Genomic DNA, 19,757 nt, shown 5'->3' with positions numbered 1-19,757 from the left:
TGCTGTACTGATAAAGAATTAATGTATGTCCTATGTATGGTATGTTTTGAAGCCATCAACAATGCAATCGGGACAATAGCAGTGTTTTTCTTTGTGCACTTTTCTTACCTTATTTATGTTCCTTTCAGTTGAGATGGTAGTGTGTCAGTGTCTGATCCACATGATGGATGCAGCCCATTGTGTTATTTTCAGACTACCACTGCGCAAGGCTTAGTGAGTTCCACATTTTCTCTGACACAAACAACGACTGTAATGCTGTAAACAGTGCTTAGGGTGCTAATGTCATTGTTACCCTTGCTTTTTGATCACTATCAGTTTGCCATACAGCTGCTGTCACACCTTGGTGAAACCTCACGTGGCTGAATTCAGCAGGTATATCACAGCGGTTTGGCTGTACAGTGCCATATGCATCAGCATCTGATGGTGAATTCACATTATCATCACTATTACACGATGCAAGTAATTTCAGTTCGAAAACTGGTTTTAAGGTTTTTTTTGTTTGTCATTGTGTTTTTTAGTTGGAGGCTCTGCCGAATCCGTAAATATTGTTGAGTTACCATAAAAAGGCAGAACACTATACTATTATTTCATCCACTGGGAGCTACAGTATTCAGGTTCAACATTGTAAAGTAGATCATTACATTCTTGGAGTCTGACTTGGGCATAATAACATAAAAGAGGAATAAATGATTGATTTTCTTTATATATATATATAATATATAATATATATATATATATATATATAATTTTAGTTAAATTGAACTAGCTGAGGATTAGATTGCCGAGTGTTTTTGCATGAGTGTTTTTTCTGATTTCACATTTTTCTTTCTCTTTTTTTTTTTAGTTTAATTCTTCCACTTCCTCAGAATGTAATTGACTACTTACTGGATGATGGGACACTTGTAATTTCTGGAAGGTTAGTAGTTGGATATTTGTTTTTTAAATTATTGTTTATGATGTGTTTACTGTTACTTTTTTCCACTCATATCGTTTTTAAACATGAAAGTTAAAAATAGTAGGCCAGCTTAATCTTTCACTTTATCAGGGTGAAGTAACACAATGTCTAATGACACAGATGTCTTCATCAGCTTAAAATAATTCAGTAACAGCTGATTTTTCCCCCTCTAGATGTTTATGGCTGAACTGTTGCTTGCATTTGAAGTCTGTATATCTTATAATTTGCAGTAACTCTTTATTTTTCCTAGACTGTCCTGTTTGCCTTTGCACCACTTATGTTATCTCAGATAATGAGGACCAGATAAGAGGGAATATGTTTTTTAAGACTGTGATACTAGGTTGTTGTGCCGTGTTCGCCATTATGGATGTAGTGAGAAGTTAAGCAGTTTTATTGGCTGACTAGAAAGATTACAATATGCCAGCTTTTGAGGCAACTCAGGCCCCTACTTCATTACATCTTGCTTGAAGAAGTGGCCTGAGTTGCCTCGAAAGCTGGCATATTGTAATCTTTCAAGTTAGCCAATAAAAAGTGTCATTTTGCTTATTTTAAGACTGTGGGAGTTAGAATAATGGGTTGTCAGGTTTTTACCTACCCGTGCTGATTAAAAGGCCTGTTTGTGATAAATATATGTTTTTTTTTAAAGTCACACAGTGAGTGGGAAGTGAGAATTGAAGCAGTATCCTTCTGATTTTATGCAACACTTAAAACTCTGCATCAAAACAAATACTAGAAGTGAATTTTTACATTGGATAACTGTGTTTGGTATTTCAGAATGTGTGTTTAAATGTAGGTTAGGATTTTATTGATTATTTTATCTCTGTTTGTTTATTTTACCAGAAACTTTTTTTCAGGCATGCCTTCAATGCTGAGTTCTAAGCAACACTGCAAATGTGTGTGTTCCTTTGAGTCTAACTTTGTATAGCTCAACTCCTATGCTAATTATGCAGCTGGTTAAATGTTTTTTAAGCATTATTCTTCTTCAGACTGTAGTAGTGATGAAAGGTATCTAAAATTCAACCCCAGCTTGGAACAGTAATAATTCACAGAATGCAAATTTTACAGTGCAATCTTGAATCTATTGAAAATAAAATACTGAATTGTACAGGTAGACAGAGAAACACAGAGGCATGGATATATCCACAAGGTCTTCCCAAAGGAACAATCTGAGTTTTCGTGGTTTTGAGTGGCATAGATCAGCAGTTCCTAAACGTTTTCAAGCCAATACCCTCTAAAATGTGGTTCCTTCAGGGCACGTCACTTATATAATCCTAATGCTGCAATATGGAGCATGATCTTGGCTACTGCAAAGAGTGTTGACAAAGTAGGCCTTTTAAATTTGAGGATGCTCCGATTGATCTGCTGCCGTTTCAAATTGGCCAATTTTCTCAAAAAAAGACTCGATCGGCCAGTCACAAAAGTTTAATGTTTCAGCCTCCGCTTTTCTAAACTTTATGGTAATGTAGTTTCAGTGCTCTTTTTTTGTTTTATTTTTGGCAGCGAATGTCCTGATGCATAAACAAAGAGCATCAAGTCAAGTTTGTTTTAGCAGTACAGATTCTTCCATATAGCAGAGAGAAAGAGGTTATTGGAATATTAGCCTTTACATTAAAGATAGTGGAGTAATAATGTGAGCTGAGATAAAGGAATCAGAGTAGTCATCCTCCTGTGCAGCAAGAAAAGCTACTTTAATGTATTCAGACCTTTTTAGTTTCAGTTTGGACTGTGTGCTTGTTTTAAGTGCATCAGCTTAAATTTTTGATTGTGAAACGAATTAGATAAAGAAGAATTTGAAACTGCTGCTTAGTAAGCAATAGGATTGTTAGCTTAACAGCAAATGTATGTTTTACTTAGAAACCTGTTAAGCATGTTAGTCTTGCGTCTTGTTGATAAACAACTTATGAATATTTAATAAATTTGTGGGTGTTTTAAAGATTTCTGCTGTGTTTATTATTTGTTGCTGTGTATCATATGACCTACGTTTTTGGTAAGAAACGACTACTAAATAATTAAAATGGTAGTCCTTATTTACATACACTTCCAGAATTACGAATTTCTAGCTGATGCACTGAAGAAGAAAAAACACACCTATATAAATGCAGTAAATGTAAATTTTTATCAGCAAAAAGGTATTAGTGCAATTAATTTAAATGATTAAAACCTATAAGTACTGTGATCCCTCTCTATATCGCGCTTCGACTTTCGCGGCTTCACTCCATTGTGGATTTTAAATGTAAGCATATCTAAATATATATCACGGATTTTTCTCTGGTTCGTGGATTTCTGTGGACAGTGGGTCTTTTAATTTATGGTACATGCTTCCTCAGTTGCTTTGCCCAGTTGATTTCATAGAAGGGACGCTATTGGCGGATGGCTTAAAAGCTACCCAATCAGAGCACGTATTACATATTAACTAAAACTCCTCAATGATATACGATATACTTCCCGTGCAGTGCTTCGCATACTTAAAAGCCCAAACAGCACGTATTGAGTTTTGATTGTTTGCTTGTGCAGAGGGGCTGTTCGCAAACTGGCCTAGAGGATACGGACGCTCCTCTAAAAAATGTTGAAAGACTACCTTCACATTGCTCCCGTCCTGGCAGCTGCTTTGTCCGTCGGTGCCTCGCATTCTTAAAAGCCCAAACAGCCCTATTGATTTTTGATTGTTTGCTTTTCTCTCTGTCTGTCTCTCTCTCTCTGTCTGTGACATTCTCTGCTCCTGACGAAGAGGGAGACATGTTTGCATTTTTTTTAATTGTGAGACGGAACTGTCATCTCTGTCTTGTCATGGAGCACAGTTTAAACTTTTGACTAAAGGATGTTATTTCATGTCTAGAGAGCTCTAATAATGTTAGAAAATGTATTTAGAAGGTCGTAAACAGGTTTTCTATGCTGTAACTGTGAAAATATTCGATTTATAAATAAAGAATCCTACTTCGCGGAAATTCATTTAACGCGGCTGAGTCTGGAACGGACTAACAGCAATAAACGAGGGTTGACTGTACATGAATATTTACATTTAAGCTGTATTGAATTGCTATTGTTAATTAATTGATCGTGTGAAAAAACAAATATATATGAGACAGAGAGAGAAATAGTGGAAACTGCATTTTTTAAACTAAACTTTGCTTCAAATAGGTACATTACAGAAAAAATAAAAGTTGACAACTTGTAATTAATGAGAAGCATTTTATTTTCTTTTATGCCATATGTGTTATGGATACATATTTTTGTACATATTTTATTAGTATGTATTTTAAGGAAAGTTTATATTTTTATGGTCACTGAACAATAAGACTACTTAATTTCATTTTATTAATACAAAATGAACAGTTAACACTTGTGGTCTATAGTTTAATTGTATAAACACACAGCACATAAACCTTATGCAGGAGCTTAGTGTATAAAGTTTTTTAAATTTATGAGGGGGAAAAAAACAAACCCAGTGGTGTTTGTTTTGTGTGTGAGCGCAAAGGGAGTATGCTTGCATATGTGTTTTTCTGTAGCTTAATGTCTGCCACACCAAACAATGAAACAATTGATTTAATGAACCAACAAGGTTGGCAAGCCTGAATTATATCGGTCAGTATTATTGGTTAAAATTTACACATCTGACCAATTCCAGTGTCATCCAACAGTTTCTGATATATTGTTTATCTCTGTTAATCAAGACAGTTGCTAAAATACAGCAGACTATAGGTATTTGTGTGATAAAATTTGGTGTGATATTTCTAGGGCGGGTTTCTCAACCTTTTTTCTTGGTTTTGTTCCTCCTGGAATTTGAATATTTTGAAGTACAATGAGGCCAGTAACCCTGGGCTTAATTTTACTTACTTACAAAAGTTAAGCAGGTTTCATTTCAAAATTCTACGCATAATGGTCAACAACGTCCGCCATGTTGAACTTTCTTATTCATGGCCCCATCTTCACGAAATTTGGTAGGCGGCTTCCCTGTGCTACTGAAACCAATGTATGTACTTATTTCGGTGGTATGACGCAACTGTCAGCCGCCATATTGAACTTTCCAACGTCACTAATTCTCCAACATCGCGTGTAGGTAGAAGACTGAAATTTGGTACTTATTTCGGTGGTATGATGCCACTGTCAGCTGCCATATTGAACTTTTCAACGGTCTTTGTTACTTATTGGCCCATCTTCAAGAAATTTGGTACGCGGGTTCCCAACACTAACTGAATCCTACTTACGTACATATATACGTCCATAGCCTGCAGCTCGGTCACCGTGTGAGGCGCCGTTGGGTCCCCCATCCCAACGCCTCCCACGTTGTTGGCTGCCTGCCTATATAAGGCCATCCATCGCTCCGGTATCTACATTTCCTTCCTTGCTTCACCACGGGATTCATGTCTCCCTGCTGATAACTACAGCCTTTTTATTTAATCCACGCCTTCTCCGCTGTTTTATTGTTCGTTTATTACGATTATAGTTATTGTGTAGGTATTTTAGACTTACTTTACATTGTTCAGGTACACATTTCCTTTATCATTCCAACCATACCCCTATTAACATGTCTATCGAGGTGATCACCATCGATCAAAGAACTGTCACTTACCGAATGGTTTCCATGCCCGGAGATGCCACCAGCCTTTTCCATTCTCTTTGCTACATATTGCACGGCCATATCAGGCTCACTCTTGATATCCGGAGGAACATTGTGTCTTATGTATTGAATGACTGGGAAAGGTTCAAGGTATGCACTGATGATGGTACAGGAGATAATTATACTACACAGGAGCACTATAAGAGTGAAATACTTAAGCCCTTCACCTATGGTTCTGCATGTGAGTTGATGGCTGCCACTGAATTGTTCGGTTGTCGCTTTCAAGTGTACCGAAATGGCCAAATATTTTACACCTTTCGACAACCGCCAATGCCTCTTAAACATCTTAGATTCACAGGTGACGATTTCAGTAGTAGACACTTTGTTTAAACTCTCAAAAGCTGGATGCAAAGTTATCGATGAAACCGGTTGTATGCTTACAACGCTTGACAGATGCCGAATGTCACTTCAACACAAGTCCTGCAAATACTAACATAATTGAAACAAACCATGAAACTCAAACCGATTATGACAGTAGCAATCCAAGCCTTAGATTTGAGACAAGATTACTTTTCACATGGCCAACTGTACATTGTATGCTCAAGAGTAAGCTCAGCGCACAGCTTGGTCATATTACAACCGGAGGTCCTTAACAAATAATTATTACTATATTTTCCTTCAGTTTAAAAAGGTTTAATTTTCTTCTTAATAAAAATTTTAAGGCAGTACTTCGCCGCTGCGAAGCACAGGTATTTTGCTAGTATATATATATAGATATAGATAACAGTGAAAAAACAATTACATTGATTTACATTGACAATCATGTTACGTTATTTTCAAAATGTTTCCTTTTCTTTTTCATTACTTCTTTAACACACTACTTCTCCGCTGCAAAGCGCGGGTATTTTGTTAGTCCATATATATATGGATAAGTGCTTTACATAATGAAGAAAGAGAAAAAAGATAAAATAAATAAGAAAATAGAATTAGGGAACACTAATTAACATAGAATAAAAGTAAGGTCCGATGGCCAGGGGGGACAGAAAAAACAAAAAAAAAAAATCTGCAGGGGTTCCAAGGCCATGAGACCGCTCAGCCCCCTCGAGGCATTCTACCTAACATCAATGACCTCACAATTAGTCCTCATGGTATACAGGGTTCACATGGAAGAACTTGATGATGACGGTCATCCATTAATGTAGGGACATCACGGTGCTTTGATCCAAGGTTATGATTTGGAGTGTAAGGTGAAAGACATTCTGAAATATAGAATGGAGCAAGATTATGTAAGGCTTTGTAAACCATAAGCAGTATTTTAAAGTCAATTCTAAATGACACAGGTAACCAATGTAGTGACATCAGAATTGGAGAGATGTGCTTGGATTTTCTTTTTCTAGTTAAGATTCTAGCAGCTGCATTCTACACTAGTTGTAATCGATTGATGTCTTAGTAAAGATATTTTTTTGTGTGTGTGTATGGGTCTGTGATTTCTTATGTACACCAAATGTTTTTTTTGTTTAGAATTATTTGTTTAATGGAAGAAAGGTTGTGTTGTTTAATGTGGAATGAAGACTAAATGTATTTTAAATTACAAAAATTATACAGATGCATATAAATTCATATTCAAAGAAGCAGAAAAGTAACTTGCAAGTTACATATAACTTAAGGTCAAAAATGAGAGGAAAATAATTCAAAGCTAGTTTTGAAGGGTAAGCCTGCTTTATGGGTACACAGTTTTTCTGTGTTCAAGTAGTTTCTGTATATATTGCCTAAGGAAGGATGAAGTTTACTAAACATTGTTGATTAATATTAGCGATTAACAAAATTAAATATTAGATATGTTTACTTTATTATTGTAATTGTTAACATTCATTTATATTCCTTAACATTTATTATTCTGCATTAGTCTGTCAGTTTCTAAAACTGCTCTAAAAATAATGGCACATCAAAAACATTTCATCTGACACGAACAACAGTTGTTACATTGTGAACAAATGCTTGGGGGCCTAATGACATTATACTTTGTGTTCAAGCATTCAGATTGAATGCATAATCTGGTGGGAGATTTTCTTTTTTTATTGAAATGAATGTTCTACTGAATGAAATGAAACACTTGAGAAGATGCTAAGATTAATAACTAATTATTTGCCTTTCATTCTAGAGATGAGACTCCAAGCCATTCAGCAGCAAATAATGACAGTGAAGATGAAAATGAAATACAGGTAAATTAAGCAATTGTTATATAGTGGGCACCAACATTGGGCAGGTTATCAAAGTTTGCAGAAATGTAATACTATTCAGTCTTGTCCTGGTTAACTAAAACATTTGCAGAACTGAAGAAAATGAGATCCTGTGGTATTATATGCTATTGGGTATAGGTACATAACTGGTAGATCATTTCTGCACAACTTCCAGCACGTGTTTTGACAATAACTGGCAACATTCTTCAGATATAGTGTTATATCTGATGTTCAATGTGGCATATCTTTTCATTTTATTATAGCCTCATGGAGCTGCTTGGGGAAAAGTGATGTTGTTTGATTTATGATCTTTTGTTAATGTGGCAAAAGGTCAATAACTGGTTTGTTTTCTCTTTACAAGACAGATTCAATCAGAGTGTATCAAATACACTAGATTTGATAAGCAAAATAATACAATTTATTACATGGGAACAACAAAAGATGGAGATATATAGAGATATACACTGCCCTCCTCTACTATTGGCAACCCTTGTAAGAATTAGTAGGAAGGATTAGAAAAAAAATCACTGCTGAAGAACTGTCATCTTGCACTGAAAAAAATGAGAAACAGCTGACTTTTAATTGAAACATGCGTTTAACACTTTGTATAACCTTTATTTGTCAATATAACAGCACAGAGTCTTCTCTTGTAACTTTTTATAAGGTTGAAGAATACAGAGCATGGCATCTGAGACCATTCTTCTTTACATAATCTCTCCAGATCATCCAGGGTCCTAAGCCCTCTCCTGTGTACTCTCCTCTTCAGCTCACTCCGCAGGTTTTCAATAGGGTTAAGGTCAGGAGACTGAGATGCCCATGGCAGAACTGTGATTTTTGTGGCCAGTTGCAAGGTTAAGTTGGACATGTGTTTTGGATCATTATCCTGCTGGAAGATCCAGAAACAACTTATTTTCAAGTTTCCTGGCAGAGGCAGCCAGGTTGTGATTTAAAATCTCCTGATATTTCATGGAATCCATGATGCAATGTTTCCTAACAATGTTTCCAGGGCCTTTGGAGGAAAAGTGGCCCCGCAACATTACAGAGCCTCCTCTCCTCCATGCCCTTGAGACTGTGCTGGGAGACACAGCTAACCTTCTGGCAATGGCACGTATTGATGTGCCATCCTGGAGAAGTTGGACTACCTGTGCATCCTCTGTAGGGTCCATGTATCGCCTCATGCTACCAGTAGTGATACTGACCATAGCCATATGCAAAACTAGTGAAAAAACAGTCAGAAAAGATGAGGAGTGGCCTCCACCTGTTAAACCATTCCTGTTTTGGGGATCGTCTCATTGTTGCCCCTCTAGTGCATCTGTTGTTAATTTCATTAACACCAAAGCAGCTGAAACTGATTAACAACCCCCTCTGCTACTTAACTGACCAGATCGATATCGCAGAGGTTTCACTGACATGATGCTATACTCTGATTAAAATGTGTTCCTTTATTTTTTTTGAGCAGTGTATGTATGTGTGTGTGTGTGTGTGTGTGTGTATATTATATATAATATTTTAATTCTAATAGAAAATATATTTTTGCTCTGCTTTATAAGTGTGTAAGTTTTGCTGGTTCTACATTTCTACATACCCCATCTTTTTAAAGGATCAATTTCTCTTTGGCTGAAGTGCAGATTTATGTTAAGTGTGTTCAAAGGTTTCAGCTTTCAGAAGTGTTTTGTATACCAAAGAAAATAGGCAACTTTCTCTTAGAAGAATGTGTGAGGTAATTCCCTGCAGAGTAAAGGAAGGGAGCTGAGTACTTCACTGTTTTTTTTATTTGCAATATTTATCAAAGTTCATAGTTGAGGACTTAAAGTTTTGTCAAATTTAATGTTTTTTATTTATTCTTTATTGTAGTGGTCAGATGATGAGACAACAGAAATTGTCACAGTAAGTACCAATCTTTAGAAAATTATTTTATATCTAAGGCAACTATGACAATAGCACAAATATTGTTCTAGTTAAGCTATAGTATGTTATACCTGCAAATAACAGATCACTACCAGTATGTCCTGAACTGAACCTGGCGGTTATTAGTTTATATGGTGAAAAATAGTTTATCAAGATTTTATAGTCACACATTTTTTAACATAATATTTTACAAAGAGTTATAATAATAAAAGATAAAATTGTTTATTCCATAATGCAGATAGCAGCTAGTGTCAAACAAATTTTGGGAAAACGTTGAACTTGTACTGTAGGTCTTAGACTAGGTGGACATTTCTAGTCCTGTTTCTAGAGGCTTGCATTTATTCACTCCATCCAGATATTTTTTAAAATTAGAAACCAATTCGTGTAGTTGGTTAAATATCTCATTTAATTAGAACTCCTGATTGTTGATCCTTTTTTCATTCTGTTGTTTCTTAATTTGACTTAATATTTTGTTTGGGAATGGTGATTGGGGTATAAAGTCTTAGTTTATAGCAGTCAAGTAAGTTAAAATGAAGTAAGCAAAAACGAAAAGCTAAATTATCATTTTTTATGTCGTGGAAGCAGTAAGCATTCTTTTGAAAGACCAGTAAAATTTGGATTAGTAATTGAGATTTTACTGAGGCAGCTGGACATACCATGTAATTAATACTAGTGTCAACGGGACCCGGGCACAGATAGGCAGACATCTTGTTTTGCACAAACCACCACACGTTTATTTACACTATATACAATTGTTTGGTCACAAAGACCCCAGTCCTTCGGTCACACAGACCCACACAAGTGCACAAACCTCTTCCCAAAGTCCTGGCCTCATCATGCCTTTCTTCGGGCCGCCTTCATCCTCTCCTTCTGCCTTGTCCTCCTTCCACCCGACTCCAGCCTCGAATGTATGAAGGACGGCCCCTTTTATAGAGGGCCTGGATGAGCAGCAGGTGTTCCCGGCATTCCTCCGTTGGCCACGCCTCAGCGTGGCGGAAGTGCCGGCTGTCCTCCTGTCAGCCCTCCGGGTAACACCCAAGGTCTTCCCCCCAGCACTTCCTGGTGTGGCGGAAGTGCTGGGGCAACAAGTCTCCAAGACATCGGGGCGCCTCCTGGCGGTAACAACGGGCCCCTACAGGGAAAGGCTTCCATGGCGTCCTGGCCGGGTCATGGCCCCTGGCATCCCTGACAGTGCCCCACAGCCAGCGAAGACCACCCGTGGAAAAGAGCGACCCGTCCCGCGAGGGCAGCAGAGTCCCAAAACGGGTCCTATTTGAGGATAGCCGGGGTCCGGCCCCGCACTCCTAGCAGGGGCGGAGACACAATCCGAGCACCAGCCCTTGGTGCATCCCTGCGCCTCGCACAGGTTGTGCTCCCCTTTTACCGGCACCCGGGGGCCTCCTCGATCGGCACCCCTCCGAGGCCTCCACGCCCCTTTGTTCTGAGCCACTCGCTCCCCCGTAGGCTCCTCCAGCCGTGAGCGCACCTGCGCACCGGCAGAGAGATAATTCCGCAGACGGCCCGACATCAGAGGGCTGGTCCGCCACGAAGGGGTTCCTTCAGCTCGCCCGGGGTCCGTCCCTACAAAAGAGAATACAGGGGCAGAACCGCTGCCAAAGCACCCTTCTTGTGCCACACACAGGCAGCGTTCCCCCCTCCAAACAACACCCCGGCACTTGCCTGATCGGCACCCTCTCCGCGGCCTCCGTGTCCCTCTCGATGGTGGAGCCGCCGGCACCGCCTGCTCTCTGCTCCCTCAGAGGGCGGCCAGCCGTACGCGTGCACCCAGCAACGCGTCTCACCATATTGGAGGAAGCGGCACCCAGCCGCTTAATCCTCCCCTCACTCTCGGACGCCTTGACGGTACGCGACACTGTATTAACCAACATGAGCCCCTTTCCCGTCTGCGTCCCTACAGTACAGCGCGAGGCCGCAGCCAACTCGGGGCGGAGGGCGCTAGGACCCGGGGCACTTAGCAGCCCGTCTCGGACTCCCCCCTCGCCGCGCATACAGCCGTTAGCGCCGCGCTATTTGTCGGAGAGCTGCTTACTCGAAACTGCTCGTTGTTATCACAGCCATTTTCGGCAGACCCTCCCGCATGCTGTACGGAGTCGGCTGTACTCACCGAATCCGCCGTACCTCTCCGGCTGGAGATTCCAGCGCCGCGCCGTCCCGCTGTCAGTCGAAACTTCCGTAAGGTCGCGAGCGCCTTCTTCTCCAGATCCCGCACTGCAGCCCGGAGGGCACGTAGCATCTGTAACACACTCTGCTCTGCAGGCTGAAGGCACGCCTCCAGCTCTGCCAGAGCAGCCGGCAAGGACAGAAAGTCAACCGACGGAGCCTACCTGTACGTCAGCCTCCGGCGCCGCCACTTCCTGTGGGCCCTCTCCTCCGGCCCAATCGGGTCTCCCCCACCTGCCCGTGACGAACGTTCCTTGGTCCCGCCTCTCTTCGGTCATTAGTGGGCACCCAAGACACACCGTCCAACCGCTTGCCTGTCAGGGGGAGGGACATCCGGTCCGCGGCCATCTTGCCTCCCTTCTTTTGACGCCGACATGCCTGCTGGCAGCCTTGCTGTTGCCAGCGCTCTTCGAGATGCAGCGTCTCCTTCTCCGCATCCCTCGCGGCTGCCGCCGTGTTACCAGCGTCCCGCGGACCAGCATGCGCCCGCCACTGACGTGAATCCGGGAAGTCTCTGCCTGAGAGAGAAAAAACACACCCGGCCCTCCTGGGCCGGCTGCCACTAGGCAGGGAACTCACCTTCCCAGACCCGTACAACCGAGGACACCTCCTCGGCGGGGCCTCTTCCGACGCCATGCCGTCCCGGCCTGCAGCAACGGCGCGCTCTCTGGAGACCGCTGCTCTCCTGCCAGGCATACCGCCCGCCCATATCAGGTAAATATGGCCATCAAACGAACCCTTGGCGGTCCGTGGGGTTTCTTCTCTCCGCGGGGCTGTGTGCACGCAGCCCCCGCGGAATGTGGGTGGTGTCCCCTGCTGTGCCCGGCCGTCCACAACAAATTTAATTGTTGCAGGTTCCCGCCTTGCAACAGGCGGAGTATGCTGCCGACTACGCCAGATGTCAACGGCACCCAGGCACAGACAGGCAGACATCTTGTTTTGCACAAACCACCACACGTTTATTTACACTATATACAATTGTTTGGTCACAAAGACCCCAGTCCTTTGGTCACACAGACCCACACAAGTGCACAAACCCCTTCCCAAAGTCCTGGCCTCACGATGCCTTTCTTCGGGCCGCCTTCATCCTCTCCTTCTGCCTTGTCCTCCTTCCACCCAACTCCAGCCTCGAATGTATGAAGGACGGCCCCTTTTATAGAGTGCCCGGATGAGCAGCAGGTGTTCCCGGCATTCCTCCGTTGGCCACGCCCCAGCGTGGCGGAAGTGCCGGCTGTCCTCCTGTCAGCCCTCCGGGTAACACCCAAGGTCTTCTCCCCAGCACTTCCTGGTGTGGCGGAAGTGCTGGGGCAACAAGTCTCCAAGACATCGGGGCGCCTCCTGGCGGTGACCACGGGCCCCTACAGGGAAAGGCTTCCATGCCCTTGACCCGTGGCCCCCAAAGCAACCCGGAAGGCGAACCCCACGTGATCCAGGCAGGGCTCTGACCCTCTTCCGGTCCCTCCTGGCGTCCCGGCCGGGTCATGGCCCCTGGCATCCCTGACACTAGAATTACCAAAGCCTACGAGAAACTCGTAAATCTGTCCCATCTTAAATCCCTTTGCACCTCTCTGTCAGGTCTTTTGTCTTTTAAATGTGTCGATAAGCAGCAAACAGCCTGGTTCTTTTTCTGCAGTTATATTCTTGAATAAGTGTGCACTTGTTTTGTTATACTTGTACCTTTTGTGAAAGTGTTTATTTGATATTTAGACTTCAGGCTGTACACATTATATGCTTCATGTTTACATTTTGTCAATTATTACTAAAACATGAAAATTGATGATGATTTTTTAACGATGTGTTTACATAGGTTGTTGTAGACATAGAACACACATGAAGTGCATGTGTTCCAAATAACAATATAGTATTTATAAAAGGTGTAATTTTGCTTGACTTCTCACTGTATGCAACTATAAGCAACTGACATGCAGGTAAACAGACTTGAGCTGAGAAAACCTTGTGCGGCGTTGGGGGGATGTGAGAGCAGGCTGCTTCTGCTTATTGACACATTTAAAAGACAAAAGACACTGATGGAGAGGTGCGAAGGGATTTAACGTGGGACCGATTTACAAGTATTTTCGTAGGCTTTGATAATTCTGGTGTTAAATGAGAAGGTCAAGTGAAGAATGAGAGTGTCACCACTCCACTTTGAAAATTTTCTTTTACTAAAGTAATTTCTTAACCTTTAACCGTGATCAAACCAACATCAATATTGTTAATATAAGTAATCTGAAAAATAATTAAAGGCTTTGAAAAATATTACTGACTTGTAAAACTGGGACACACGAAAAATGTTTTAACCTATTTTTATTCACAGAAAGCATAGATCTGTAGTTTTATAAGTGTAATAGAGAGTTCTGGATCTCATATTTAGTAGAAATGTCAAACTGATTGTCATTATGTTTACATGTTATGGATCATTACTATTTATAGGTATCTATTTACATAACAGTTTACCAGTTTTGTAAGACTGACGTTCATGAGCTAAGCGTTATTATGCTTATTTGTGTAGGCTCCAGAATTTCCAGAGTTTGCATCAAAGGTGCAGGAAGCAATAAACGTATTAGGTGGCAGTGTTTTTCCAAAACTCAATTGGAGTTCACCAAGGGTAAGATTCTTTGTCATCTTAATTATTTATGATAAGTATTTTTATATCTGAGTTATGGGCTGTTTACGATTGTATTAATATATTGATGAATTTGCCTTTTTTTTTTTAAGTTTAGTAATGGATTGTCCAACAAACATTTTCTTAAATCCAGAGATTAACAGTTGGTACTGTGACTGAATGCCTGTTTAATTTTTTTTGTTCTTTAAATTCACCTTTGTTAATCTAAATAAATATTTTGCAGGTGACTTTTAACAAAACATTTCCCATAAATATAAATTGTATATAGTGTGTGACAGATTAGGTGCTTGCTCGCACCCTTGCACCCTCAGACACCAGGTAAAAGTCAAATAATGATATTTATTATATCAATAATGTGCACAAAGCACCACCACTCCACTATTCTTCAATAAACCAAATAAACAATACTCAACCACAATCCTCCACTCCCAGACGCTTAGCCACCCTGCCTCCCAACTCAGCTCGCCGTCTGGGAGCTCCCACAGTCCTTTTATATCTCCCGACCCAGAAGTGTTCCCAATCCAACAGTCCACAAGTCCTTATTCCTTCCGGGTCAGGGTAAACAATGTTTTTCTCACCCCGGAAGCCCGTCGCTCTTCCTATGACGAACTTCCGGGTCATAGGGCACAAAGAACTCTTCGGTCCTCCCTGCAGCTCCCTCTCGTGGCCCCCATGGCATCAAGCAGGGCGGTGCATAAAAACTCCATTGTCCATGATGCCCTGCTGGTCTTCTGGGGACCTCCATGCTGCAAGAAGGGCTCCACCTGGCGGCTTGGGGTATTGGCCGGGATAAACAGCCGGCCATCCTCCACAAGTGTTGAATCTTTGATTTTTTACAAAGAAGACCAACCATATTGATCAGCTAGTTAACTTAAAGTAATTTATGTTTGCAGTATTAGTGTTTGTTACAAGTTTTTACATAGCTCATTGTTCTTTTAGCACATTGCATAAATAGTCATTTTTAAGAATCTTTACTTGTACTGACAGACTGCATAGTATTTAAATTTAATACCTGCTATGCAGTCTGTTTATTTCAATTTTTATGCTGTGTGTACTTAATTTATTTTGAATATTTATGTAATCCATTATGTAGTTCTACACCTTTTGTCTACGCAATTGCTTTCAGTTAGCTTCCTAAATCCCGAATATTTATTTCAACAAGCTTTTAGCAGACTGGTAAACTGTTAAGTGTTTAATGAAAAAGGTGTTTGATACCTGTGGCAGAATTGAATTCATTTCTAAAAAAAAAAAATAAAGTTTCAGTAAGCCTTCATTGTATGTTATTTGTTAAATATACTGTATGTTCTTTACATAAAAATCACTAAATGCAATAGAAATCTGCTTTTTGTCTTTTCCAATGTTGGCATTTGTGACTGAAGGTACATGCTGATGCAGTTTAAAGAGAGGAAGCACACCACTGTGCAAGACAATGCTGCATTGTAGGCTACGCAACCATATATACTGGTGCCTCTGAGAGATTGTCCTTAACTATAGAACTGTTGAGGTAGAACTGGCTTGTAATTGCAAAATTGTGGGATTAAGTGAATCCGATAATATTTTGAGTTAGGAGGTGAGTTTTTTCTACCCCCAAAGTACTCTTCTTTGCAGCTGTTCTGAAATGGAAAATATTGTGCAACAGTGTGCATGCAGAATATATGTGGGCTAGAAAAAAGTCAATCCTATTAAATTCTTGTAATGGCTAACTTGCTAATGTTCTGGGTTTGTGTGAAAGATGGTTTGTCTGTTTTGAGCTGATACTTCTAAACAATGTGGGCTTTAGCCTCATAATCATATTTAGAATGTGTGGTTTTCCTTTGGATGGCATTGGCTTGTTTATTCAGTTTTTTAATATAAATCAACCATACTTTTTTTACTTTTGTGTATTTAATTTGATGGTATAATGATCATTAGTTGGTCTGTTTTGTAGCTGGTAACAGGAACATACATAAAAATTGGTATCATTTACTTAATAGAAACTAGTAGTGCAAAAGTTGTATTCTTGTACTCTTAATTCTGACAGACTGCTAAAGCTGCTAGTTTATCCCCTGTATAATCACAAGGATTAAAATAAAAGTATCTGAATATTTTTTCTTTTGCATTAATGAAATTTATCAACAGTGCTTTGCAGATTTTGCAGTGTTTTCATTGCTCATTATTAAGTGAAATGTGCAGGCAGTATTCCTGTAGTATATAACTGCCATAAATGTTTCCAGTATTGTAGTGACTCCCTGGCTCCACCTTAGGAAATTGCCTAATTTCTCATTTGAGGCTGACATCTGTGCATTTATCAGTCAACATACCGGGTGTATTTACTTCATATTCTTTCCTGCCACTGTATGGAGATTCTACATGCAGTCATCCGCCACATACAGTAGTTCCAGAAATTATTAAAGCCAAAATGCTAGTAGTGTATTATATGATTAATTCTGATTTTTTTTTACCTAACAGGATGCAAATTGGATTGCTTTGAACAGTACACTGAATTGCCGGAGCCTCAGTGATATTTTCTTACTTTTAAAAAGTTCAGACTTTATTGCCCATGACTTTACACAGCCGTAAGTGTATTCTTGTATGTTTCTTCCCATGGAAATACATAACCAAAAATTTGTTCTTTTCTTTGTTTTGCATACATGTATTGTCTTTTTCAGTCCTAAAAGCTTTTTTTTTTTTTTTCCATTTTTGCTCAGGAGGAGTTATATTTCTTTCCTGTCTCAGAGAAATGTAGTCTTGCATTTTGGTGCATTAAATTATTTAACATGAATATGCAGTATAATTTTTGATTACATGACAGTATTTGGTGTCCAGCTGCAGTATACAAATAAATAGGCCAAAAGAAGAGTATTTTTTTGAGCAAATCACACTTTAGGAATTCATCTAACATTTATTTGATAAATGTTATTCTGTCATAATAAAATTGTAGTGTTTTACATGACATTGAACATTGAGTACATACCAGAAGTTCAAAGGTCATTTATGGAGAAAAACATTTTTATTTTACAAAAGTTGCCTTTTGAAGGAAGTAAACTAATCAATTCTTTGTAGATAAAATGGAACTGACTCTCTTCTTCTAATGGAAACCATTAGTGTAAAAGGCCTCATTTTAATGCAGTCTTCTGTTGTCTTAGCAATTATTCTGCTTATGCTGAATTCACTTAATTTGTGTAGTTTTTCATTTTTTATTGATTACTGAACTTGTTTGCTTTTAAAAGCTTTTCAAGCCAAAATAGAAAAAAAAGTGTTATTTGGAAGCTTGTGCCATTTACTGCAGTAATTTAGGTCACACATAGTATATTGTATGCATTCAAATTTTAACAGAAAAAATACCATTGGTTGGTTATTAATTTTAAATAATAATAAAAAATATGCTATTGTCTCATTTAAATATTTTTATTGTAGAGCATACTGTTTTTGGCACCTGCAGATTTGTAGACTGAGGAAGGTTTCAGTAAAGTAATTAAGTTAGTAAAGCCTTGTTAAAGTTTGTTTTATAGCTGTCTATCTAGGTATAGAATCTTGCTCAATGTAAAATGTCAGTGTAGAATGCAGTACATGCAATTTAACTGCTTAGTCAAAGAGCAGGATTTTTCTTTTTTTTTTATAGTCTTGCTCACATAATGCAATCACATAGTCATAAGTGTGAGCTCTGCTAATGTCAACCAAAGCAAAGTAATCAGCCTATATTTAAATTCCTTTAAATTAATCAAGTTAAGTGCATCCACAAACCAAAATGTTCTTGCCAATAGTGAACAGAAAAGTATGAACTCCATTATTATGAGAATTCTAAACTAAAACTTTACAAGGTTCAATGTCCTTGTAAAATTAAATAATCTGTAGACCTTGGTCAACTTGGCACTATGCCTTTCCTTAGGATTTTAACAGTACACTAACTAAGTTGTACCAGCAAGTATCTAAGACTGGGCATAGTAGTACCTAAAGCAGTGGAGCAGATTACATGCTTTGAATGGTTTGTAATAATTCTGTTTCTTTCATTTTTTTGTTAAAATGTTTTTGATTCTTAGGAAAAGTTGCTTAACTGAATGTTGAAGGGTCATGCTTGAGACTGAGAAGAGGATAAGAAAAGAATGCACAGTTAGTCAGTAGATGTGATAGGTAACTGTAACAGCTGTTCTGTGCTACTTGAAAGTTTGTGAACTCTCATTACAGCTATTATTCATTTTAACTCTAAAGTTTTGTTAAATCAAAATGAGTAATTACCTTTCTTACAGAGTCTACCCATTGTATTGAAAGAACTGATGCATGCAGAAAAGATAAATAAGAATTTGTCAAAAAAGTCAAACACAAATTTGTTGCTTCATTCAATATACAAAGAATAACCAGGTATTACAATAATTGGTTACCAAGAGTCGTCTAAGAGGTGTCAGCTACATAAACATAATCTATGTTGTTAAATGCCATCAGTCTGGATTAGTTTATAGTAATGCCAAAAATTTCTGTAAATCATCAATTTAATGTAAGACAAATAGGCTTAATGTAAAACTCTCTGACTCTATCTAGACCTAAAGGATGTGCATTAACATTACAATCATGTTCAGGGGTTTCCCGCCATTTTTTCCTGTAGATGTTCACATAAAACATGTCTTAGACAAATGATGAAAACAAACAAAAAAAAGTAAGAATCTTATGTACTTTCATGAAGCTCAATCAGATGCTACATTTTTCTGGGAACTGTGTCAGAGAGAGAGAGAGAGAGAAACATTTTTATATACCTTTTATATATATTTTTATATAAGGACATTCTGGTTATGGCAAAACACACACTGCAATTTATTGTATTCAATTTCCTGGGAATATATATTTTTATATATATATAAAAAATGTATGTATGTGTATATCTATATGTCATTTTTTTTTTTTCTTTTTCTGATTGCAGGTTTCTCCAGTGTAATGATGATTCCCCTGATCCCCAAATAAATTATGAGGTAATTAAACTTGTATGTCACATACATAGAAAATGGCAGTTTACACTGAAACTGACTTGTGTTTAGAGCATAACTCGGCTAGGATTTTTTAAAGAAAAAATAAGTAAGATCTAAGTAAGACCTGGATCCTTTTTGTACCCGAAGCTCAGATAAGAACCTCCATCTTGGTGTATTTGTCCAAAGCGTCTGATTTCATATTGATCTTTTGAAATTAGTTACATTTCCTGTTATTTCATGAACAGATCTTTGATATTTGATCTACTTTTGCCAACTGATGCATTGTGTATTGTATTCCTCACTCCAAGTTGGGCCTGTTTATAGTTAGCACAACATTCTACCAAGAGTCTATCTT

General features: G+C 39.1%; 1 protein-coding gene across 1 annotated transcript in view; it reads left to right on the top strand.

Moving 5' to 3' along the window:
- The window catches only part of cdc123 (cell division cycle 123 homolog (S. cerevisiae)), a 45,799-nt gene that overhangs the window by 1,949 nt on the left and 24,093 nt on the right, over nucleotides 1-19,757 (top strand). Inside the window, exons 2-7 of the mRNA XM_039761287.1 lie at nucleotides 845-916; nucleotides 7,675-7,735; nucleotides 9,608-9,640; nucleotides 14,352-14,447; nucleotides 16,914-17,020; nucleotides 19,357-19,405. Of these exons, the coding sequence (XP_039617221.1) occupies nucleotides 845-916; nucleotides 7,675-7,735; nucleotides 9,608-9,640; nucleotides 14,352-14,447; nucleotides 16,914-17,020; nucleotides 19,357-19,405 (418 nt within the window). The remainder of the gene's footprint in view (nucleotides 1-844; nucleotides 917-7,674; nucleotides 7,736-9,607; nucleotides 9,641-14,351; nucleotides 14,448-16,913; nucleotides 17,021-19,356; nucleotides 19,406-19,757) is intronic.

Source organism: Polypterus senegalus, chromosome 8 (assembly GCF_016835505.1).
Source record: "Polypterus senegalus isolate Bchr_013 chromosome 8, ASM1683550v1, whole genome shotgun sequence".
In the NCBI taxonomy this organism is placed as follows: Eukaryota; Metazoa; Chordata; class Cladistia; order Polypteriformes; family Polypteridae; genus Polypterus; species Polypterus senegalus.
Note: the sequence above shows the minus strand (reverse complement) of the source record. Positions and strands in the feature narration are given on the sequence as shown.